The 22,739-nt window shown below is 39.2% G+C and overlaps 2 protein-coding genes across 3 annotated transcripts in view; one reads left to right on the forward strand and one right to left on the reverse strand.

Annotated features, from left to right (window-relative positions):
* LOC121524891 (amyloid-beta A4 precursor protein-binding family A member 1-like) overlaps positions 1 to 14,505 on the reverse strand; it is a 30,743-nt gene extending 16,238 nt beyond the window's left edge. The window contains exons 1-3 of one of the 2 annotated variants that reach the window (XM_041810451.1): positions 14,374 to 14,505; positions 3,379 to 3,987; positions 1,727 to 3,087 (exon numbers count right to left, since the gene is read on the reverse strand). In XM_041810451.1, the coding sequence (XP_041666385.1) occupies positions 1,727 to 3,087; positions 3,379 to 3,907 (1,890 nt within the window). In that variant the 5' untranslated portion in view covers positions 3,908 to 3,987; positions 14,374 to 14,505. Of the gene's footprint in view, positions 1 to 1,726; positions 3,088 to 3,378; positions 3,988 to 14,221; positions 14,310 to 14,373 lie in introns of those variants that run through there. The other variant, XM_041810452.1, reaches the window with a different exon arrangement.
* Positions 14,506 to 14,719: 214 nt separating this feature from the next.
* LOC121524893 (MAM domain-containing protein 2-like) overlaps positions 14,720 to 22,739 on the forward strand; it is a 36,819-nt gene continuing 28,799 nt past the window's right edge. The window contains exons 1-3 of the mRNA XM_041810456.1: positions 14,720 to 14,810; positions 14,913 to 14,981; positions 21,573 to 21,658. Coding sequence (XP_041666390.1) covers positions 21,583 to 21,658 — 76 coding nt within the window. The 5' untranslated portion in view covers positions 14,720 to 14,810; positions 14,913 to 14,981; positions 21,573 to 21,582. The remainder of the gene's footprint in view (positions 14,811 to 14,912; positions 14,982 to 21,572; positions 21,659 to 22,739) is intronic.

Genomic DNA, 22,739 nt, shown 5'->3' on the forward strand with positions numbered 1-22,739 from the left:
TCAATTAGTTAGTCAACGAGCTCTCATCTGACCAAAACGCCATTGGTTGCAGTCGCACAGTTGTAGTTCACCTCATTAACCTGCGCTGCAAGCTGTCTGGATAGAATTTCTATCAGTAAATCACACATCAAGGCCTGGAACAAGTGAGTAAGGGAAATCATCTGAATACAGTCAGGTGCATGCTGGCCAAAGTACAACCAAATGAGATTAAAAATAATTGATTAAGCTGGTAAAAGCGTGTTATGTTTATTTTTAAGTCCATTTAGACTACTTGGAGGGTGCCATGAGGACTCTGTCACTGTTTAGTTTGATCTAGAGGTAATGTGTGGGGTTTGTCAAATGATAATTGATTTGTTGGTGATACAAAGTTTTTTGTGGATGACCACAGCACCACTTTTTTTTACTTGCCCACTAAAGAAGTCAGGAACTGTCTGATGTTCTTGTTTTATGTTACATACCATATTTTGGGCAGAAGGAAAGTGTTGAAATGCTGTCATTATTCGAAGGACAAGAGTGCAGCATATGTGGCTCCAAATACAGATATAACCGTCTTTACAGTTTTAAGGCATGTTTTATGGTATGCATGCAAGCTTTAAAGAACAAAATGTCCATTTGGCTGCAAAATTATAGTTCTATTCATTTGTATTTATTTATATAATTATACTAATTATATAAAATTTTAGGTTTGTAGAATATTCTTGACAAAATTGATATTAGCTAAGAAAGTTAGTTATCAGCATCAGCAGTTATGATATTTTTGCTTTTATTTACAGCTATACAGCTAATATATTGGCAAATTTTCCATGGGTGCAAACCACATACTCAGCTCTACTGCTCATCCCACAATTGCATTTTCCTTAAAAGTGTGGCACCATTTAAAAGGGAAATAAAAAGGTTTTCTAAAAGTATAAGATTTATAGCCAAGAAGCATTGTTACAAGAAAGAAATATCAAAACACCTTGGTTTATGTAATAAAAAAAAAAAAAAAAAAAAAAAAAAAAAAAAAAACCATGTCCCTCATGCATAGAGAGGCTGAGTCAAGTGGAGCTGAGAGGAGAAGGAAGGAAGACAGTCTGATAGTTGTTTTGATTGGGGCTTCATTCATTTAACAATGGGACTCCTTAAGCGTGTAGCGCCCTAGGCAACCACTTACACCTGGTTATACACATGCATTTTTTACAGACATTTAAGGCCAATTATAATTCATACTGCAGATATAAATGGCCGATATACTGTATAAGCTGTAAATATCATGCCTAGGGATAGGGGGATCATGCCTATATTATTGTGCATCCCTAATTTTTCTTTATAAATTTTAAACTTTAAAATTTACTACATAAGAGGTAGTGCTTGCTGAAATGGTCTCAAAATTAAATCTCTAGAGAGACAATTTTATATTGTTGATTGGTATTTTGATCCAAAACGTCAAACTATGAGGAAAAATAAAACACTTAAACAACCAGCACATATAACGAGTTGTCTTGGCTCTTCACTGCACAAATGCTCAAATGCATGTGTGTATTTATGCTTGTGTTAAGTAGAGGGAGAAAAAGAGAGCTGGAGCCCAAATGATCCAAATGTTTGTCATTCTGTTGGGGCATTTCCAACCATTTGCTTGTATTTAATTGGGCAAAGCCTGTGAAGTAGTGGAGGAAGTTCAAGTGAATTTTGAGCATAACAGAAAGTAAAAATTAAATAATAAAAGCTGATTTAAGATCACACTTACATGTCCTGCTGTAGTCTGTAGTGGGTAAAGGTCCTCTGTGGGGCTGCTCTCCTGCCTCATCACCCAAATGGGCTCAACAGGCTGATCAGGTGTGTACGGGGAGCGTACCGCTTTAATCTTCACCTCCTCTATGGCCTCCTTAATGTCTTTAATGGCCAGGCTGATGGCGTCTCCTGATCCCCTGACACTCTCCTCTCCTTGGTTACCAACTGTGTTCCTCTCCTCATGGGTGTCACCCGAGCTGCTCTGCCCAGATGACTGAGTCTTAGCCTGGTTTTCTCCTGCTCTCTGAGTCTGCCTGCGATTTTTGGGAACAGGACTTCGATTACCGCCGTCTCCCTCGCCATCAGACTGTCCATCGTAGTGGTGCAGCCGGCAGCCGACAGAGCGATCCAGAGGGGAGTGATGGGAAACGCGGTCTCTGCCCTGTCTTGGGGCATAATGGGAGCCCTTGGTGGGGGAAGGTGGAGCCCCTTTTTGTACATTCTCCTGTCTATGGCTGCTAAACGGCTCCTGGCGGGACTCGTTGGGCTCAACCCTCCATCTGGTTTGCCTGCGAGGTTCTCGATGTGACTCAGGGTAGGAGGTCTTAAGTGGCTCTGGAAAAGAGTTAGGATGGGATTTTGGCTCTTGGTATGACTCATACATGGGCTCCTGGTAGGATTTTTGGTGGGACTCTGAATAAAAGTCTGCATAGGTCTTCGGATACGATTCAGAGCCAGATGTGAACTGTGACAGTGAGCATGATTCAGAGCATTCATCATCATCTTCCTCAGGTAGGAGGTCATTGTCTGGCAGCGGGCTCATACTCGTCTCCTCACTGAAATGGTCCAGCTGGGGGAAAGGTGGGACATCAGGGGAGGAAGGGGGAGTTGGTGAGTGGAGCGGTGGCGGGCTGTGCAGAGGTCCATCCATGCTGAGGGAGGCGGCGCTTTCCGTGTCAGAGCAGAGGTCGGTGATTTCACTTCCCTGTGCTGCAATGTCCTCAGCGACATCCTCCATCGCCTCTTCATGATCCTCCTCCACCCTTTCAGCTTCATCCTCCGCTCCATCATCTGCAGTCTGCACGTCATCATGGCTACAGCTGAAGTGAGCTGTAGTGGAGAGATGGTCAGCATCATCCTCAGCCTGTTCTTCTTCTTCTTCTTCTTCATTTTTTTCCTCTGCTTCCTCCTCTTCACACTCAGCTTTACTGTCCTGGAGCTCCTGGTCCTCCTCTGCCTCAGCAGGAGGAGCGTGTTGGGGTGGATGCTGCTTGTTTTGGGCAAATGATTCAGGTGCGAGGTGAGTGGGTGTGACGACAGCTATGGGAGTCTGGTGAGAATATGCGCTCTCCTCTGATTGGTCCATCACAGGATCATCTGAAATAACAATAATATTAATAATGATAACAATAAGATGTGTTTCTGCTATAAAATTCAAAATGAGTTTTTGTTTTTTGTGAATTCGTAAAATGTCTCACTTTCAACCAAATATTTTGTTTGAGTTCTATTATGAATAAAATATGGGTTCATGAGGTTTAAAAATAATTGTATTCTGTTTTTTATTTACAATTTACAAAGTGTCCCAACTTTTTCGGTATCTGCAATCCACTTTTTGATGGCACTAAGATTATTTCAGAGAAAGGTAAGAGGAGAACCTGAAATACTCACCCACTGCCTGAGCTTTTCCACTAATAGGTTGCTGCACCTCTCCTGGTGCCTCCCTTTCCTCCACAGGTGAAGTATCCTGCGTCTCTCTGATGGGCTGCCTCTGTCTGTGACCTCTTTGTCTTGGGTTAGGGTCACCATGGCGGCGATAACGGGCAACACCAGGGCGGGGCTGCTGGACAGGACGAGGCTCACCATCTCGACTCTCGCCCCCATCCAGCCTGGGTGCCACCCCCTCTGGAGACAGAACAGGACTCTGAGCCTGACCCTGCCCTGGCGGAGGCCGCCGGCGATGCCGAGGAGGTCCCCGCCCTGAGGGCGGATGGATGTGGTGGTGGTGAGGAGGGTGGTGGTGGTGATGGTGATGATGAGGATTTGGTTCCCCGTCTTGGTTGAGCATCTGGCACGGCCTCCAGGAGCGGCGAACAGGAGGATCCCCGGCTGTCGTCCCGTTTGGCTGCCTGCTCCTCGGAGGTGCCTTCTGCTCCTCGCCTGTTTCTCCTGATGCCTCTTCCTGATACTTCTGACTCATGATTGGGGAGTGATCTAACTTTGAGTTTCAAAACATACTCCTATTAACTCCAAGAAAACCAAGCTTGCTTGCAGCATAACCTGAGGAGATGGAAATAAGATACACATGGGAAGATTTATATTACAACATCAAAATAAAATAACTGGGAAGTTTTCAAGTTTAAGAAAAAAACATCACATCTAGCTGGTTATGAAATCCCTACTTTATTACCGACTCAAATAATGAAGTGTTGGGATGCCATTGTTAATCAGAATCAAAAATATGATTTCAATCAGGAACATTTAGTCAAGAAACATACTTAGTTCACAGTTATTTATAATTTTATCAGCAGCTATTATTATTCATTGTTGTTATTATATTTGGCAGTATGGCTGTTCTGAGATCCCCCTGCCTTTCCAAGAGCCGTCCTGGAAAGCATCAAGCAGGACCAGCATATGTTCCTGCCGCTCCTGTGCTGACAAGGAAAGCCTGAGGCAGGAAGAGAGCAAAAACCCAGAGCAGAGTGGGCATCAGTGACAACAGAATGACACTGATTAAATCAGATGTAGTATGATGGAGGAGCTGGGGTGGAGGAGGGTTACAAAAACAGCTTGAAGAGGGAGCAGAAAAGAGTAGGCAAGCCAGAGCAGCTTTAATATGGCGCCTGACACCATGGCCCAGCTGAAATAATTCTATATGCTCAGTTTTTATGATTCTGAATTGATTAAAAATGTCAGAAAATTGATTTTTTTAAACAAACTTTATAACATCCAAAATCTAAACTATAAAAATGTCAGGTTTGTATTCTTTTATGCTGTGTAATATTTGCATGTTTTCAGTTGAGATGTGCACAGTTCTAAACTATCATTGTTCTCTGTATTTCATTTGATAACCAAGCAAGAAGACTTATGGTACCATCTATGTATTAAATCATAATCACAATCCAAATATTGTATGATCACAATTACACTTTTTTACCACATTTTGCAGCATAAATCTAAGTGTGCAAAGCTAAATGGTTCACATGCATGAGTTCAAATAATACCATTATCCACATTCCCTTGAAGTACAAAAAACATAAAATATCAGCCAACAGCTGCTGACCAACAAAACATAACAGGATCTATCGTCTTTTTCAAGTCATGAACTGATGTCACGGTTCAACATGTGACCGTGTAAACTGTCGACTCTACACCCAGTGCATCTTTGGTTAAACGGATACTGAAAACTTGAAAGCCGCTATGATTGTTTTTCCCATTTAATCCATATATTTCAAGCATATCTTTAAAAAAGTCACCAGTTAACATGGTCACTAGTTAAAACATAACACCTGCTCTGTTCCAGCAGTCAACACTGAAGGCTTTAGATTTAGGATCACTTTATTTCATTTGATTCAGCCCCAACATTTTATTCATATTAAATCATATGCAATTTAAGCACAAATTAATGCAATATTTGTTTATGACTTTCTGACAAGCTGATAAAGCACAACAAATATAGGCTAAAGGCCACATTATCTTGAACCCATTTTATTAAACCTGTCAGTGTCAAATACTTTTTGTGCACAGAAGACTGGTGTAGACATTGAAATAATCACCTCGTCACAAATAGGGTATGGGTTGGAAATAAGTGTAGCCACTAAGACCTGATTACTGCCAGACCTGTTGTTGTATCAAGAAATCTCCAGAACATGTCTGACAAAGCAAAGTAGGCTACAGGGTTAAAAAATAAATAAATAAATAAATAAATAAAGCAACACATCACGCTGAGTTCAATGTCGTTGACATCTATCAGTCTGGGATGAGATACAGAGCCATTTCTGAGGCTTTGGGACTCAGCCAACTAAGGTGAGAGCCATTATCCACAAATGGGGAAAATCTGGAACAGTGATGAGCCTGACTAACCAAACTTACTCTCAGAGCACAACCAGTCATTTTTAGAGGCAATTACTTTTTCCACATAGGCCCAGGTAGACTTGTGTAGCTTTAAACACTTATTGGTGAAACTATCATTTGAAAACTGCATTTTGCTTTCACTCTGGTTATCTTTGTCTAATACTAAAATTTGTTTGATGATCTGAAACATTAAAGTATGAAAAATATGCCAAAAAGTTTTAAAAAATCAAAAGGCGGGCAAATATTTTCACAGTGTTGTGGGAAAGAAAAAAGACTGACTTAAAAAGCACGCATCAGAAAGGTTTATGACTTTCACAGTGAAGCTGCAGCTTTTTTGCTCCAGAAACTGCTGCTTCTCTGTGAAATCAAACCGCACTGACGTCTTTTATAAACCTGATTTGAGATGTTTTCAGAAACCTATCAACCTGGCCACACACAGGAAATATTACAGTGTTGTTGACTATGAGGCTGGGAACTCCCTGTCTCTATATTGCTAATAGCAAAACCCTAAATCCTCAGGGATTCATCTGGGTGTGCAGTACACTTTAATCTGCACCGCGCTCATCCTTTCTCCAGCAGCTGGCAGATGGCACAGACCAGGAAGAGAGAGGAGGAGGAGGAGGAGGAGGAGAAAAGGAGGAGGAGGAAAGGGCAGAAGGACAAGGAAGGATATCTCTGGTATCAGATAAGACCTGGCAGAGAGACGAATAAGGCTGCGATCTGAATAATAAATGCCCTGTGTGAGAAAGAGAAGCCCAGTTTTGATATTTATTTTATATGACAGGGCTATCGGGGTTTCCATCAGTTATCTCTGATCGCAGCCTTCAGTATGTCTGAGGTCAACAAGCTGAGAAAGGACATGAGGATGTTATCCTTGTAGCTGGTGCAGGAATGATTAACTGATTAAGGAAAAGACAAATGTGCATTTTTGAAGGACTGTATTTATTATTACTGCTACTCCATATGTTTTATGGAGACAGCTCTCATAAATTATTTATCTGTTCAGAACAATCCATAAATGTTTGACTGTATGCATGAAATATCTAGCCTACATTTTACACCTCAGCTCCTCAGGTCAGATTAATGGTTGTTTAACATCTACTCTAGAGTCCTGAAATCATCTTAATGTTTCATTTTTAGATTACATTTCAGTATCAACAGTTTTGCAGTAATTTTCACACAATTATGAGTACGACAGTGGGCTACATTAACCTTAAATCTATTTACATTATTATAAGTGTTAGAGTGAAACTAAGAGCTGCTCAGATCTGAGTACTGTAATTACCAATATCAGCCTCTCCATTTCATAATCATCTTAGCTGCTAATGTTTTTGTTACAACCTTTAGTCTTCTATCAACCCTTAACTGTTACTTCTAATTCCTCACATCATTCCTCAATGTCATTTTACTGACATTACAGCCATGTCAAAGTAAATATGTAAAACTTGTGTTTATGGCCAGGGCAGCCTGTTATCTGGCTGTTTAAGCTCTGCTTATTTATTCCTTCTGCATCTCCCACCTCTCCCTTTTCTCTCTTTCTGCATCTCCCTCTTCTTTTTCCCACATCTCCCCATTTCATCTTTCTGTACGGACACCTTCCCTTTTTCTGTAATTTCCTCTTCTCCCTTCTGCATTACCCTTTTCTCTCTTTCTGCATCTACCTTCTCTCCTTTTATCTGCGTCTCCCCCTTGTCTGTTTCTTCATATCCCTCTTTTTTTTGTTTCTTTCTACTCTCTTTTTCCGCAACTCCTTCTTCTCTCTTTCTACATCTCCCTCTGCATCTCCCCTTGTCTATTTTCTGTGCTTGTTTCTTTCTGCACATTGTATTTTCCTGCATCTTTCTTTGCATCTCTTTTCCATTTCTTTCGATAGCGTCCTCTTCTCTCTTTCTGCTCCCCCTTCTTTCTTTGTTCTGTCTCCCTTTTTGTTTCTTTCTGCCTATCTCTCTTCTCGTATCTCCCTCTTACCCCTCCTTTTGCTTTTTTCTTTCACATCACTCTTCTTTATTTCTACATCTCCATCCTCTCTCTCTTTCGGCATCTCTTTTGTCTTTTTCTCTATCTGTCAAATGGTTTTACCAACATATCTCTATCTCCCTCTTCTGATTTTTGTACCACCATCCTCTCTCTCTTTCTGCATGTGCTTCTTGTCTTTTTCTGCCTTTTTTGCATCTCCCTTTTCTATTTCTTTCTGCAGCTTCCTCTTTTGTCTTTATGAGACCCCCCTTCTCTCTCGCTCTGCAGTTCTCTTCTCTCTTTCTAAATCTCTTTTTTCTGCATCTTCCTCATCTGTTTCTTCTGTCTCCCTGTTGTTTCTGTCTGTATAGCCATCTTCTCTTATTTTCTGCACCTCCTTCTCCTCTTTTGTGTAATTTCCTCTTCTTTATTCTGCATCTCCCTCCTCTCCTTTTATCTGCATCTCCCCCTAGTCTCTTTCTTCATATCCCTCTTCTTCATCTGCTTCTCCCTTCTCTCTCTTTCTGCATCTCCTTTGTCTTGATCTGCATCTCCCTCTTCTCTCTTTCTGTATTGCCCCTCTTTCTTTCTGCTTCTCCTTCCTCTCTTTTTTCCTCTCTTTTTTCTGCATCTTACTCTTGTCTTTTCTCCATCTTCCCCTGCCTCTCCTTTTCCATTCCTTTCTGCAGCCTTCTCTTCTCTCTATTCCCATCTCTTTCCTCTCATTGTTTTGGGTCTTCCCTTTGTTCCTCTCTACAGCTCCCTCTTCTTTCATTCTGCAACTCTGTATTCCATCTTTTTCAGCATCTCTATCTTCTTTCTTTCGGTATTTCCCTCTCTACCTTTTCAACCCCAGCACAGATGGCTGTTCATCAAGGTTTCTCAAGGTTTCTACCTGAAAAAAGAGACTTTTGCTAAAAGCAGTCTGGTCAGTCTACATCTGTCTTTTTTGTTTAGTGTCAACTGTTAGAAATTCTACATTTTATTTGGCATTATTACAGGTTCTATATGTCTACGGTCATTTCAGCCTTTAATGTTACAAGTGGACGTGTTCCCATCGCCTTCTTCAGCTCTCTTATTTTTCAGACAAACTGGTTAATGTGCAGTGGCTCCTTCTGCTCCTCACTTAAATTAAAATGAGAGCTTTTTGGTGAGAGCAGTAGAGCAAGTACTGTGATGTGAAGAAAGGGAGGATGTGCTCCTTTCACCACACATGGCAAAACCTATGAACAAACAAGGACAACAGCATGTGGCACCGTAATCGTTTAATCTCAATTATCTTGTTTTCATGATCGTTGGAGGCTGAAATCCTAATTGAAATGGAAACTCGACTAATCACCTGGCATCAGCAGAGACACTGTAAACTATGATAATAAATCTAAGTTTTTGCTTGTAGGTTTTTGTAAGATATATTTAATCTGTAGCATTCATGTTGATCATTTCTTGATTATTCAGCATTCAGCCCTTTTGAACCATTATTTACAGCAGCTTGTTTCAAACATCATTGTGGATGAAGCAGCAATAAAAGATTTACTGTCACCTTATATGTCCATATAAATAAATTGTGGTCTTTTAAAAACCAGAGTAAAGAGAGAAGACACCAAGGGGCCAAGGGTTAATGATGATCCCTGTAATCTGAGCACGGACCACAACTGTCAGTGAGCGAACACAAAGGGATTCAACAGGAGTGAGGGCAGACTCCCTGGGTGGCTAATGTGTCTCTGTGCCAAGAGTTTAGGACCTGCTGGCATCAGGTTGGGTGACTCGGAGGGAAGGGCGGGGTAGAGGGGGTCAGAGAGGAAGGGTGACCCGGGTCACAGATGTCCCTGGCAGCGCAGCAGAGAAACGTACAGGACTGCAGAGCTGTGAGCCGAGCACTGCACGCCCATCTGTCAGGCTGCAGTGAAAGCTGCAGGGCGGGGGATTTACTAGCCCATTAACTCTCTGATCTTATACTGACAGACAAACACACTGACAACCACGCACAAGGACTTTCACTGATTATGTCTTTTGACAAGCCTTGAGCTTCCTCCATCACACTGAGGTGCTCTAACTTTTTAGCATTTCTATATTTTTACAATTTAAAATGATACCATACTATTTTGTTGCATTTATCATATTGTATCCTATCTGTTGTGAGCAGTGTTAATATTGACTAAAACTATTAATAAATATGTGAAATAAACACCATTTTTATGAGATGCTCGCAAAAAATTGATCATTGCTGTAATCAAAAACTGTAATCACTGACCAAAACTAGGCAGAAACCTGAAAGGGAAGGAATGACTAAAACGTGACAAGAACTAAAGGACATTTTATCCCTGCAAGTAGGCCTAAAATTAACACTGGTTCTTCTGAGAAATCATGGTATCACATGATATCGTATCTAAGGAAGTTCCTAAGTGTCTATTTCCCTATTCAGCTAAACGCTCATATAAATTTTGTTTAACGAACTAGTCTAAAGAGGACAAAATCCCTAGAAAACAGTTAAATTCCTCACAGGGTCATAGTGTCAGTGGGTATCATGTTGCATCAGATCATAGCGTATTGCACCGCATTGTATGACATCATATTGTACAGTATCATACTGCATCGTACCGTATCGTGTTGCATCATATCAGACATTGGACTGCATCTTATCACATAGCATTGAATCATGATGTCAGTTGTCATCATATCTTTGGAATCCAAACTTTTCCATTGTCACTGTTTAAATTGATGACTTATACTTGTTTTCAATCACTTCATAAGAATTGTATGATTCTGAGTGTATTGTTTGATGAAACTCTGCCAATGCTGCCATTCTTGGTCAGGTCTCCCTTGGAAAAGTGATTTTTGATCTCAATGGGACTAACCTGGCTAAATAAGGGCAAAATAAAATAAATATAAAAACATTGTGTTGCAGTGTATCATATCGCATTATTTAGTATGATATTTCAAATCACATCATGCATACACACATAGTGTAGATACTTTTTGTGGTTAAAAAAACATCCGTCTTTAGTTAATTTCACTTGCCCTCAATAGAAGGAATCAAACAACCTGAGGAAACAGTGAAAAATGAAAAGCAGTTTTGTTTCACTTATTGCTCGTCTATAAAGAAATGTGTAAAATACACAAAAACTGCACACAAATCCTGCAGTCAGTTTTCAAATAGATATTAGTCAAATATCTTGGAGCACCAACTGATGAATCATTTGGATTTTAAAATTGATCCAGGGTGTGCTTGTTTTACATTCTGGCATAACTGACAGTGAAAATTCAAATGATGAGGCTGATATACTGAGACTCACAGCACAGAGTGCTGCAGTAACCATGTGAAGGAAACATTAAATAAAACGCTCTCTGACCAAATGCATCTAACATTATTTCACTAGATCACTTAACAATTACACTTTGAATCTTCACATTTAAAGCTTTAGATTTTGCTCTGAACAAAAATCCCCATGAATGAGGCTAACGTGAAAATGCAGTATAATAATAAATGTCACTGCTCTAAGGTTTTCCAAATTGTTGACACTTCTGTATTATTCAGTTCCACATCAAAATAATTCAATGTGTCATTTTAGTAATCTAAAACACAGATTTTCAGTCATACAATTAAAGCTGTCATTTTGGTGTCTTGTTGAGATGCATACGCTATGTTTGTGTCTCATTGAAACACACAAGAGGAGAGGACATTGTACACACGGAAATGCTGCCAACGAATCTGTACAGTTTTGACAATGTGAAGGAGACTGTCTGCAATTTGGTAGTTTCAAAAAATCACTTTATAAAAAGATCAATCAACAGAATTCATTCTAGCATGATTTCCTAGTGTTAGCTGCTCAACAGAAAGTATTTACAACCTTTAAGATACAATAACAGTAAATTAATTTATACATCTACCTACAAAATAGTAATCTCAAGCTTTAAACAAGGGCAGCATTATCCTGTTTTCCTGGCCTACGTTTGATTGGGGAAACCGTTTATCCAGAGAAAAACTGCCTTTCTGTAGCTATAATAAAATAATCATTGGTTGGATCTGTCCCCACTTTACAGGAATCTCCTCATCTTTCTATTCTTGATAGTATGAATCATCCTCTTACATGTCTCACCCTCTCCTGCTCACTTTCCCACTTGAACACAATCCACCACACAAACACACAGTCACACATGTGTGCAAACATATGGTGCATGTTGGGATTCATCAATAGTGGCATTACTTACATTGTGTTTACATGAAGACTACGCTAGAGCTCCAGAGGGAGACATTTAATCCATGAGTAAGTGCCAAACTGGGAGTGCTGTTTTTTTAAAGGCTTTCTTCCTCCTTAAACCTCCTCTCATGGCCTTAAATGCTTTAGACTACATGTTTACTAGACAAAAGCTTTTCTTTTAGGAGTGGGGCCTACTGAGGCTAGGCAATATGGACCAAAACTCATATCTTAATATCATATTAGCTGTATGGTGATACACAAAAATATATCTAGGTATTTTTTCCGTAAAGAAAGAACAAATGGTTGTCAGTATAACAGAATTATTAGCTTTCATTTGTTCTTTTTGATTCAAACATCATTGAAAAACAAAAAGTGAAAATCGAGATAATGCCTCCCAGCTCCCACAGCCAATCACAACTCTTTCTCTCAGCACAGCAGTGTATTTAAATATGATGTACTTCTCACTAATCCCTGCTTGCATTAAAGCTTAACCTCCTCCACCCCAGCCTTCTCTTATATAATATAAAGCTTGTGGCACCCTCATACTCAGAGTCACGCTACTACGGATTAAATACTTTTAGAATAATTTATTAAATTTAATACACATTGTCATAAATGTATCTATCCATATGGGAGTTTCTAAGCATCAAAGCATGAGAGTCAAAGCATGCTGCTGGCTGATCCAGGGAGCATCTTTTGAGCAGAGCTTTTGCCGTCAAAATGGTTAAATGTATGATGAGTGTGCCTGACTGAAATGTCCATATTTTACTGACAGGTGGTGTCAGAAAGTACACAACATAATGATCTTCTGTCATATTTGATGCAAAACAGAGAAAGCATCATCTAAATTTTAACATTCACATTTTCTAGAACCACTGGTCCCATGGTATATTTTTAAACTTGCTTTAAAGCACAGTGGGGAAAATTGTGCAGTAATGTTTAATCACTACCATTTTTTTTAACAAATTCCCTTATATTTGCTTTATTGTTGGTTAAACTGACTTTCTGTTTGTCTATTAAACAGACAATAATAGAGAAGTGGTTTGAAATGATGAGGACAATTTTGCTCCTTGCCAGTTCAACCCCCTTTTTACCTGCTGCCAGTGTATTTACTTAATTTGGACAGAGTGCAGGAGTTTGCCTGAAATCATTAATTATTAAAAACAATAGATTACCCAATACTAGTAGGGCCGGTATTGTTCAAGTTTTTTCCAATACCGGTTCTTAATAGATAACTTTTAAGCAGTGCCGGTGCCAAAACGGTGCCTGAATTGATACTTTTAAAAGGAAAAGTGTTAAAAGTCAATGAATGAATAAAAGCTGTCTTGGTATCGTAAGTAATTAAGAGAAATATCTAAAAATTATGTCAATAGAACATAGGAAAGAAAAAGGGAACAGGTGTAACATTATGTAAGAAATTTTGCGTGCCAGTGAAACTCATTTTTTGCTGACAAAACAAACAAACTGACTCAATCAATGTTGGGCAATTAATCGTAATATAATTCAAATAAAACAAAATATAATTATTATTATATTATCATATTAATATTATCTAAATTGTTTTTTTTTTAAACCAACCCAAACTACACCGATATAAAATGGCTCTTTTTAAAGAAAATTCAAAGACAGATGGACCAGAATGAACTTCTGGGTTTCTTAGCTTGATGCTAACATACAACGGGAATTACCTTTAAAGGGCTATGAGTTTTAGCATTGTAGCATGCTAATTGGAAATTTTGAAATTCATTATTTTTCTCAGTAATACTGAAATGAATATTTAATTCAACTGGTTATTACATAAATATATTCTGTGAAAATAGATAACTCCTCAAGTAAAAAGAAGCTAAGTTAGTTTCTGAGCAATGTCGGCTGGCTTTCTTCTTCTGTTATTAAATTGCTATTAGCAAACAGCTTTCAGATGCACTTTACAGCCACCGTCTGGAGGTAGTACCGCATTACAACCAGGCGCTGCTAGAAAATAATGAACACAGTTCTAAATTAAGGTAATAGTTTCATGAAATAAAAAAATAACAACTGGAAAAATAGGCTATTCAAAATTTTTGCCCTTTCCAAATATAAACATTATTGTCTTGTACTGTAGCCTACATCATGTGAAAGTGCATCAATTAAAAACATACCGCCCAGCCCTATTTGAAATACGCTTGATCTATCAAGGATAATGGCGTTTTTCTAGAAGGTATGCAGTAAAACCTGGGTTTTTTTCGCCGTGTACCTCTGCATCATAAACCTGACAGATATTAAAGACAAGTGCAGTAAACTGTCACCTGTCTAAATGACTCCTTTTACCCTCCTCACGGTCTGGATTAAATCTCCGCAGGTGTCCGATCCGCCATCAGCGAAAACAACCCGAACAAATTCCCCACAGTGAAGCCGGCGTCCCCTCCCGGGCTGCCGTACAGGACATCCACTCATTTACCTTCATGTCAGAGGAGGAGAGGCCCAGGTCCGGCTGCTGCAGTACTCATCGTCCTCGTTGCCGTGCCTGCTCGCTTCCCCTGGCTCGTTTTGATTCTGTTTTGCCCCTCCAGACAACTTGGTGGGATTAAAGCTCAGCCCCTCCTCCTGCACCGTGACATCAGAGCGGATTAGCGATGCACAAAGCGCCTTTACAAACAGAGCTGATGCCGCCGGTGGTGCAGAGCAGACACAAACGCTGCTTTACGGCCATGGGTGAACCCTCAGCCCTCCCACTCCATCAGCTGCAGCCTGCAGAGAGCTGCCTGATGGGCTCTGCCCGCCTGCTGCTGCAACACCGAGCTCCTCTGTTCCCACGGTCTGTCGGGGGGGTCGCTGTTATCTGCTGCTCAATCTGTCTGCTGTATACAAGCTAATGATGTACCATAGAGCATGATGGTAGGAGGACTGGCATCGTGATGGCAATGGTTGTAGCCCAGGCAGTGTTTTCAAATTTTCAAAGCATGTTTTAATGTAACAAGTATTTGCTGTTTCGCACAGGAAGTAATGCAGAAGTGCTGAAAAGTGCAGTTCCCTAAGAGTCCAACAGGTGGGGGATGCAAAAGACAAGTAAGTCCCCTTAGCATTCATATAAAAATGCCCATATTTGCAGCCAAATTTAAAATGTTCACAGCCTTTCACAAAAACAGTTTTAGACTGAATAGCCTTGCTTTATTCATGCACTTTGAACCAGAGTTGGATTTCTATTAACCTATTTGTTTTAATTATATTAGGGCAGTGTTGTGCATAAATTTATAAAATTAGGGGGTTGACTGACACAAGGGTCTCTCTTGCTCTTTGCCTGTCTATACTGTGTATTTTCATGGACATTGCAACATCACCACTTAGCAAGGGAGGAGAGAAAACAAGAATACTGTACTAAAGTAAAATACAGTTGCTTTAACTAAATTTTACTTAAGTAAAATTATAAGTAAAAGTAATACATCTAACTTTTGCCCAAATTAGTGTTTTGAGAGGGGTTTGGCAGTAGATTAGCTTCTCAGAGACCGTTACTGTGAAACGCCGCCTCTGTCAGAATGGAAATACATGCTACAATTTTCTAATTAAAATCTGATTAAACTTTCCAGGGTAAGGGTTAGGATATCAAAGGTTAAAAACCTGACCTACATTTCCAAATTTAAAAAATATGAATAAAGCTGAGTAAAATGCCTGTCCTCCAGGAAAACATTCTAACGTAGCAAATGTGTCTTACATTGCTCTGTTAGCTGTGTAAGCTAAATGGATTATATAACTTCATAGCTAACGTAGCTAAAGCTAAGGTTCACAAAGCTCATGATGTGCTAATATGTAGCTAATATCTGTCTATCTATAACTATAGCTAATACAAATGAAGCTAATCTTAGCTATGTAAGATGCGTAGTTATGTTATTTACATAGCTTAGGTAGCAATCTAAGCTTTAGTTACATTTGCTAAAGCCCACGTTGCTAAAGCATGTGTTGCTAAAGCAATCGTAGCTACATTAGTTTACGTAGTATTGTTAACTACATATGTAGCTTAGCAAGGTTAGCTTTACGAAGCTAAAGCGAACACCTATTCACATCTGTACTTCTAGCAGGTCTGTACATAACTTGATCCCAGGTTATAACTCTGACCTTTTTCTCTGTTTTATTCATGAAATGTCACTGTTGAATTTTTTTAAATTTAAAACTGGAAATATGTTATAAATTAAGATAATTACAGCAAAGTTCTTCACTTGCATTTTGGCAGTGACGGCATCTAACAGTATTGGTCTGAGATCTAGGGTCTGCAGCCAGACCGTCTTGGTTATTTTTGATACTCAAATGGGATGAAAATTAAAATATAACGTAACATTGTCTTTTTTAAATATCTCCGTGTGCTTAATATTTTCCTATTTCAAGAAATATCATCATAGAAACAATGTAAAGGAATCGTTTCCTGGTATTAGCAGCAGCTGTATATCTGGAAACTTTATCCATGAAAAGACTAGTCAGATTGGTTTCTCCCCTATTGCCGCTGACAACGCTGCTATCAGAAGTCCTGCCTTGTTTTAATTTTAAATGACCAGTGAGGGAGAAAGGACTTTGAAGAGCATGACTCTTTTCCAAAATAAGATCTGAACATTAGGGTGATTTTTGTGCTCATATTGCTAAACAATGAAAAATGAATTTATATTGAAAATGAGCCACCATTACTTAAACCAAGGGTGGACAACTGTTGGCTCTCCACCTCATTCAATGTGGTCCCCAAGTCAATTTCAAATAACCAATAAATTATAAATATGAAGAAAACATGACAAAATCTGCCATGAAAACTTTGAAATAGAAACATTTCTATCATGAGTACTGGTATAATTAGTTCTTTGACATAAAATAGTAAATAGAATTGCCTGCAGTTGTTTCTGTAAAATTTCATATTTTTGTCCACTGAATTGAGAGCAGCCTGAAACTTTAATTCTGTGTTTATCTCATTAAATAAACAATTTCCATATGATAAATGATCATAAAAGCAAATATTCTTCCTTTCGTTTAGTTTCTGGTAGTGTATTTTAAGAATACCAGACAATATGTAATAATTTAGCCCTTTGATATTGACGGTAAAATTAATCCAGGCATAGACCATGCTTCTCTGGTCTCACTGACCGTTCATCTGAGACACTGTATATCTCAGGAAAGAAGGGGCCTTAAGTTGCGAGTACAATGTATTTTCAGTTTTGGATTTGTTTTAAATTATTAATCTTTATTCATAAACAAAGTCTGGCAGTTATACTCATAAAATAACCATACTGCAAACATTACAGACATAAACATGCTTCATAAATAAAATAGACTAAAGAGTCAGAGCAGAAGTCTATTCTGGGATTAAATAATGTATGGACCTGTTTTAGAAGTAGCGGCACGAATTGTGACTTAACTCAGCTTCGTTAGCTTTAGCTAAAGCTAACATTGCTACCTTAGCTACGGCATTAGTGCACTACATAAACCAAAACAGCGGACATAGCTTTAACACCAGAGCTTTATCAAACATGCTTAAAGCTAACAATGCTTTGTAGATAACATTTTTACATAGCTGCTTTGTTAGCTGAGCTTAATCTACATTAGCTACATAGCTTTGTTAGACACATAACCCTGTTATGTATAGTTGAGCAAATTTAGCTAAAGCTAACTTAGCTACATAGATATGCAGCTTACATAGCTATTTTGTGAGCTTAGCATTAGCAATGTTAGCTACATAGCTATGTTAGCGACTTAGCTTAAGAGCTAATGGAGCTATGAAAGCTACACTTGCTACGTTAGAACGTTTTCATGGAGGAGGAGCTTTCTTTCTGTGAGCAGACTGTTCACTCAGCTTTTTGTCATTGTGTTTTGCAGGTCAGGTTTTTTAACTTTGGTATCCTCACCCTCAATGGAAGTTTAATCAGATTTTATTCAAAAAAGTTAGCGTGTATTTCCATTTTGAGAAACAGCATCTCAGATAAACACTCTGTTTTCTTTTTAAAAAGATTTATTTTCAGGCTTTTTATGCCTCCATTGACAGTGGACAGAATCAGAAACAGGGATGAGAGAGTCGGGAGGAGACATGCAGAAAAGTGCTACAGGCCGTATTTGAACCTTAAACCTTAAACCACTAGGCCCCCTGCACCCCAAATTGAAAATATTCATATATTTATTCATTTTTCTATTAAAATACATACACTTTTGGATTTTTTTTTAACAATTGTTGGACAGGGAACCATATATGGCCACACTGTTGACCATGGATTGCAACTTATTAATAAAAAAAAAAAAAAAAAGCAAAAAAGCTGATGTGATGTCCTCCAACAATGCTGAATAGTTTGATTTTTGAATGATCAAGTATTCTGATAAGTGCCCTGTGGAGGGTTAAGGTTGCATATTTCTACTCCGTCTTTCCTCTGAATTTAATACAGCAGACCATAATGATGGTAAACTCTTAGATGAACAGAGATAAATGAACAAGACAAAAGAAACTGTTTTTGTTTGGCTGAACTAAGCAGTCACATCTTGGATAACAAAACTGTATTTTGCAGTAGGTGGGACGTTTTTTTCCTCAAGCCAAATAGAGGAGCTACTGAGAAACCAGATTAAAAGTAACATACTAAAACCTATGAAAAATGGTTTTAGTATGTTAGTTTTTTCATTTTCTTCCTCTACTTTTATGGTACAAATGACAAAAAGAGCCACTCCAGGTCTGATAATTGTGTTTTTTGGCTGACTTGTAGTTTACAGTAACTATTCATAGCTGATACACCATGTACAGACTACAGTGTGAAGAAGGGGGGGCGGTGTTTGCGGGGCTCCTGGCACGATAATCCGGCCACATTTCTGTGTCATAAAAGGCCTGGTGGAGTAGATCAACGGGGCCTGTGTCTGCACATTGTCGAGCCCTGCGAACACATTCTCACCTAAGTCACGTGCGCCCTTCCGCCGGATCAGCCGTTACCGTGACAACAATATGTGACGGAGGATGGTGATGGTGTGGAGTGGTATCCATGGCATCCAATCTTTTATTGCAGCCAGATTTTTTTTTATCCCACACAATCAGGCCTGCACAGTTCTGTAAAATACTGGCTGTGAACTTTTGGGTGAAAGTGGAGGCGTGGGTGACACAGTTTGAAGTCCAGAGCCAATCAAAAGCTCCAAAATAAAGAGAGTGCAGTTTGCAGAATCAGGTCATCAGAGTGTATCTGAGGTAGTGTTATCACTCTGCTGCCGGCCTTATCTCATGTCAAACAGCCTATATTTCATGCTGTGAGTCAAATTCACTGCTGGTCTATTCCTAGAAACATCAATAATTTGTTTCTCTCTTTGCATACATGGATGAAGCTATACATCTACTGTAGTTAGCTGTGTAGCATGCAGTGAGCATGGACTGCACCCATTACTGGAATTAATGCACATAAATGTTTCATAACGGCCCTTACAGAGTCATTTTCTATCACGCAGAAAAACCATGGCCTCGATTTAAAATACACTCTGTAATATCATGTTCATGAGACTGTCAGGCTGCATGCACCTGTTTATGTTTTGGACTGGTGTGCAGGGGCCGCTCTCCAGTTAAAATGTTCTGTTATTATTTGCCTTTTTACTCCAGGCAAGGTTCAGAGATTTGACTTTTCAGGATTATCCTTGTATAATTTTCATGCTTAGTTACAAACAGCCATCCTTATGAGCACCTTATCTGATGTGTTGTTGTCTTTTCTCCAGGAATTATTAATATTTAATCCAATTATTGAAAATAAACAAATGATTAAACAACAGTCCCTTGGAGTCAGCACCAGAACTTCTAACTAGTTCTTCTCAATATTTTTCAGTATTTCAGGTCTTCAACCCTGGTCAAACACTCCGTCTAACTGTAACAAAGCCACCATCCACTGGTCAGTGCAGCTCCAGTTAATGGCTGCTGCCTCGCTGCCACAATGCTCTTTAATCCGAATTGAACTGAACGTGCCAATAGCATCTCATAGAAACGGTGCAGTTCAGGACTGTTTTGATCTACAAACCCAGTTCCAAAAAAGTTGGGGCGCTTTGTAAAATGTAAAGAAATGCAGAATGCAATAATTTGCAAATCTCAACAAACCTATATTTTATTCACACCAGAAAATAAACAACATGTCAGATGTTGAAACTGTGACTTTTTACTGTTTCATAAGAAATATTAACTTATCTTAAATTTGATGGCAGCAACACATCTTAAAAAAGTGGAAATAAGACAACAAAAGACTGGAAAAGAAAGTAGTTCCAGTGAAAAACAGGTAGATTGGCAGGCCTACCCCCAGAATTGACTGGGCCCCTGAAAACCCCAGAGAATGGGCCCTCCCTACTTTTGATTCATTCTTGGTATCAGTGCATTCATGGTGGATCAATAGTATTGTGCTAACATCCTGGCAGGTACTTTATTTAGCAGTTGAAAAGTGTGCCAAGTTGTTCTCGGGTCTGATGCTGAAATTATTCATTTTAGCCACTTTTTAACCCATTTTCCCCACTGTTCCCTCATTTATGCCATTTTTTCCCCACTTGAAACCCATTTCTTTTACTTTTTGCAGATTTTTCCACTCTTAAACTAATATTTACTACTTCATCTGGCCATTTTTGCAACATATTTCTTACTCTTAGCCCATTTTTGATTCTCTTTGCCCCTATTGCCACTTTAACCAATTTTCATAATTTTCCCAGCTCTGTTTGACCTTTTTTGCATTGTAGTAACCCATTTTTGCCACTTTCAAACCCCTTTTCACTATTTTGTCCAGCCTTTTTTGCAACATCTTTGTCACTTTTATACTTTGTGACCCTTTTGTCTTTTCAAACCATTTTTGCCACTCTATAGCCCCTTTTCACCACTTTTTCCTGCAAATTCATGTCACAACTAAGCCATTTATGCCACTTTTAACACATTTTTGCAATTATTTGATTATTTTTGACCTTTAAATTTTCTCAGTTCCTTCTGCTTTATTTTCTAGCATCCTACATTTGTGTACGTCATGGTTTAGCTATAAAGTCTGACCATGCTTTCCAAGTGTTAGCTTTGTTGTTAACATTACCAAAAATGGCGATGTGTTTTAAAAAGAGAGCTTTTACATTTGTAAAAGCCTATTATGTACTACCTCATAAATACATAAAATTCTTTTTTTTTCCTTTTAACTGTTTCAGTTAAATATAAAATATTGTTATATTAGATGAACTTCATGGACCATGATTTTGCTGACCTCCTCATGAGCCCCTCATTTGGCTGAGCCCCAGAGAGCTCTCCCCTTTATTCCCTCTTAAACCTGCAAAGGCACTGAATATCCCACCATTTACAATACATAATATCATCAACAATCTGGAGAAATCTCTGTGTGCAAGGGGCAAGGTAGAGGGTCAATATAGGAGGGTTTGTGATCTTTGGGTCTCTATGCAACATTGCATTAAAAAGGCATGAGTCTGTACTGGAACTCAGAGCGTGGGCTCAGGAACACTTCCAGAAATCTTTTTTTCTGTCAAGGCAGTTCACTGTGCCATCCACAAATGCAAGTTAAAGCTGTATCATCCAAAGAAGCAACTGCATGTGAACACAATCCAGATGCTGCTGTCTTCTCTGGGCCAAAGCTCATTTAAAATGGACTGAAGAAAAATGTAAAACTGTTCTGTGGGCAAATTAATCAAAATTTAAAATTCTTTTAGGAAACCACAGATGCTGTGTCCTGCGGAAAAAGGCAGAGAGGGACCATCTTGTCAAGGACTGTCAAGCAGCTCGAATCCTACTTCAGGTAAGAATGGGACAACATCCCTCTCCCAAAACTCCAGCAACTGGTCTGCTCACTTCCCAGATGTTTCAGACAGTTGTTTAAAGAAGAGGAGATGCTACACAATCTACACTCATAATGACAAAGTGAAAACATAGTTTTAGAAATTTTTGGCGTGCAGCTGTGGTGAATCAAACTGACTCGGCACAATTTAGAAAGGCACACACCTCTCTATAGAAGGCCTCAAGCTGACAATGCATATCAGAGCAACAATCGTGCCGTGAGGTGGAGATGGGACAAAGTTCCATAAAGCCCAGATCATTGCTGCCCTCCACTGATCTGGGCTTTATGACCGAGTGGCTGGAAAGAAGCCTTTCCATGCAAAACACATGAAAGCCCAAAATCTGCATGAAAACCAAGCGGGCCCCACCTAGTGCCCATAGTAATTGAATCAATAAATATTTAAACAAAAATATTTGCAGAAATAAACAATTAGGCACAGATGCATTGGCTTCAACACAATGCGTCATTGCAGTGCATCCCTAGATAAAAGCCTGAGGAAGAATTACCATGCCGTGCTAATGTGGATCAATAAACTCTGAGTGTTATGTAACTGTTTTATACCAGTCAGATTTTACATCATGTGGAGCACTGGTGGCCTGGTTGTTAATATGCATCCTCCATGTACAGAGGCTGTTGTCCTTGAAGTGGCCCCCCCTGGGTTTGAATCCCACCTGTGGCTCCTTCCCAGCATGTCATTCCACACTCTTTCACTCCTAGATTTCTAAATTCATTTGCTGTCCTGACTCTCTAATAAAGGAGAAAAGCCTTAGGAAATAACCTAAAAGGCAGAAGAAATGTTTATATTACATGCTTACAGTGAGGACACAGAAGAGACAGCAGAATCAGAGACACAACGAAGGAGTTTGACAAGTTAAACTGTATGGTCATAACTGTCCTGAACAACCAAAAAGTTTGGGACATTCGGGTACATCAACCTGGGAGCTAAGTGACATAGGAAGATCCCCAGTCCACTGGTCCCAGTCACAGTCAGTTTTATAATACATCAGATAAAGTCATCGTTTTGTAAAAGACTTTCACCGTT

The sequence above is a fragment of the Cheilinus undulatus genome, linkage group 17 (assembly GCF_018320785.1).
Source record: "Cheilinus undulatus linkage group 17, ASM1832078v1, whole genome shotgun sequence".
Taxonomy (NCBI): Eukaryota; Metazoa; Chordata; class Actinopteri; order Labriformes; family Labridae; genus Cheilinus; species Cheilinus undulatus.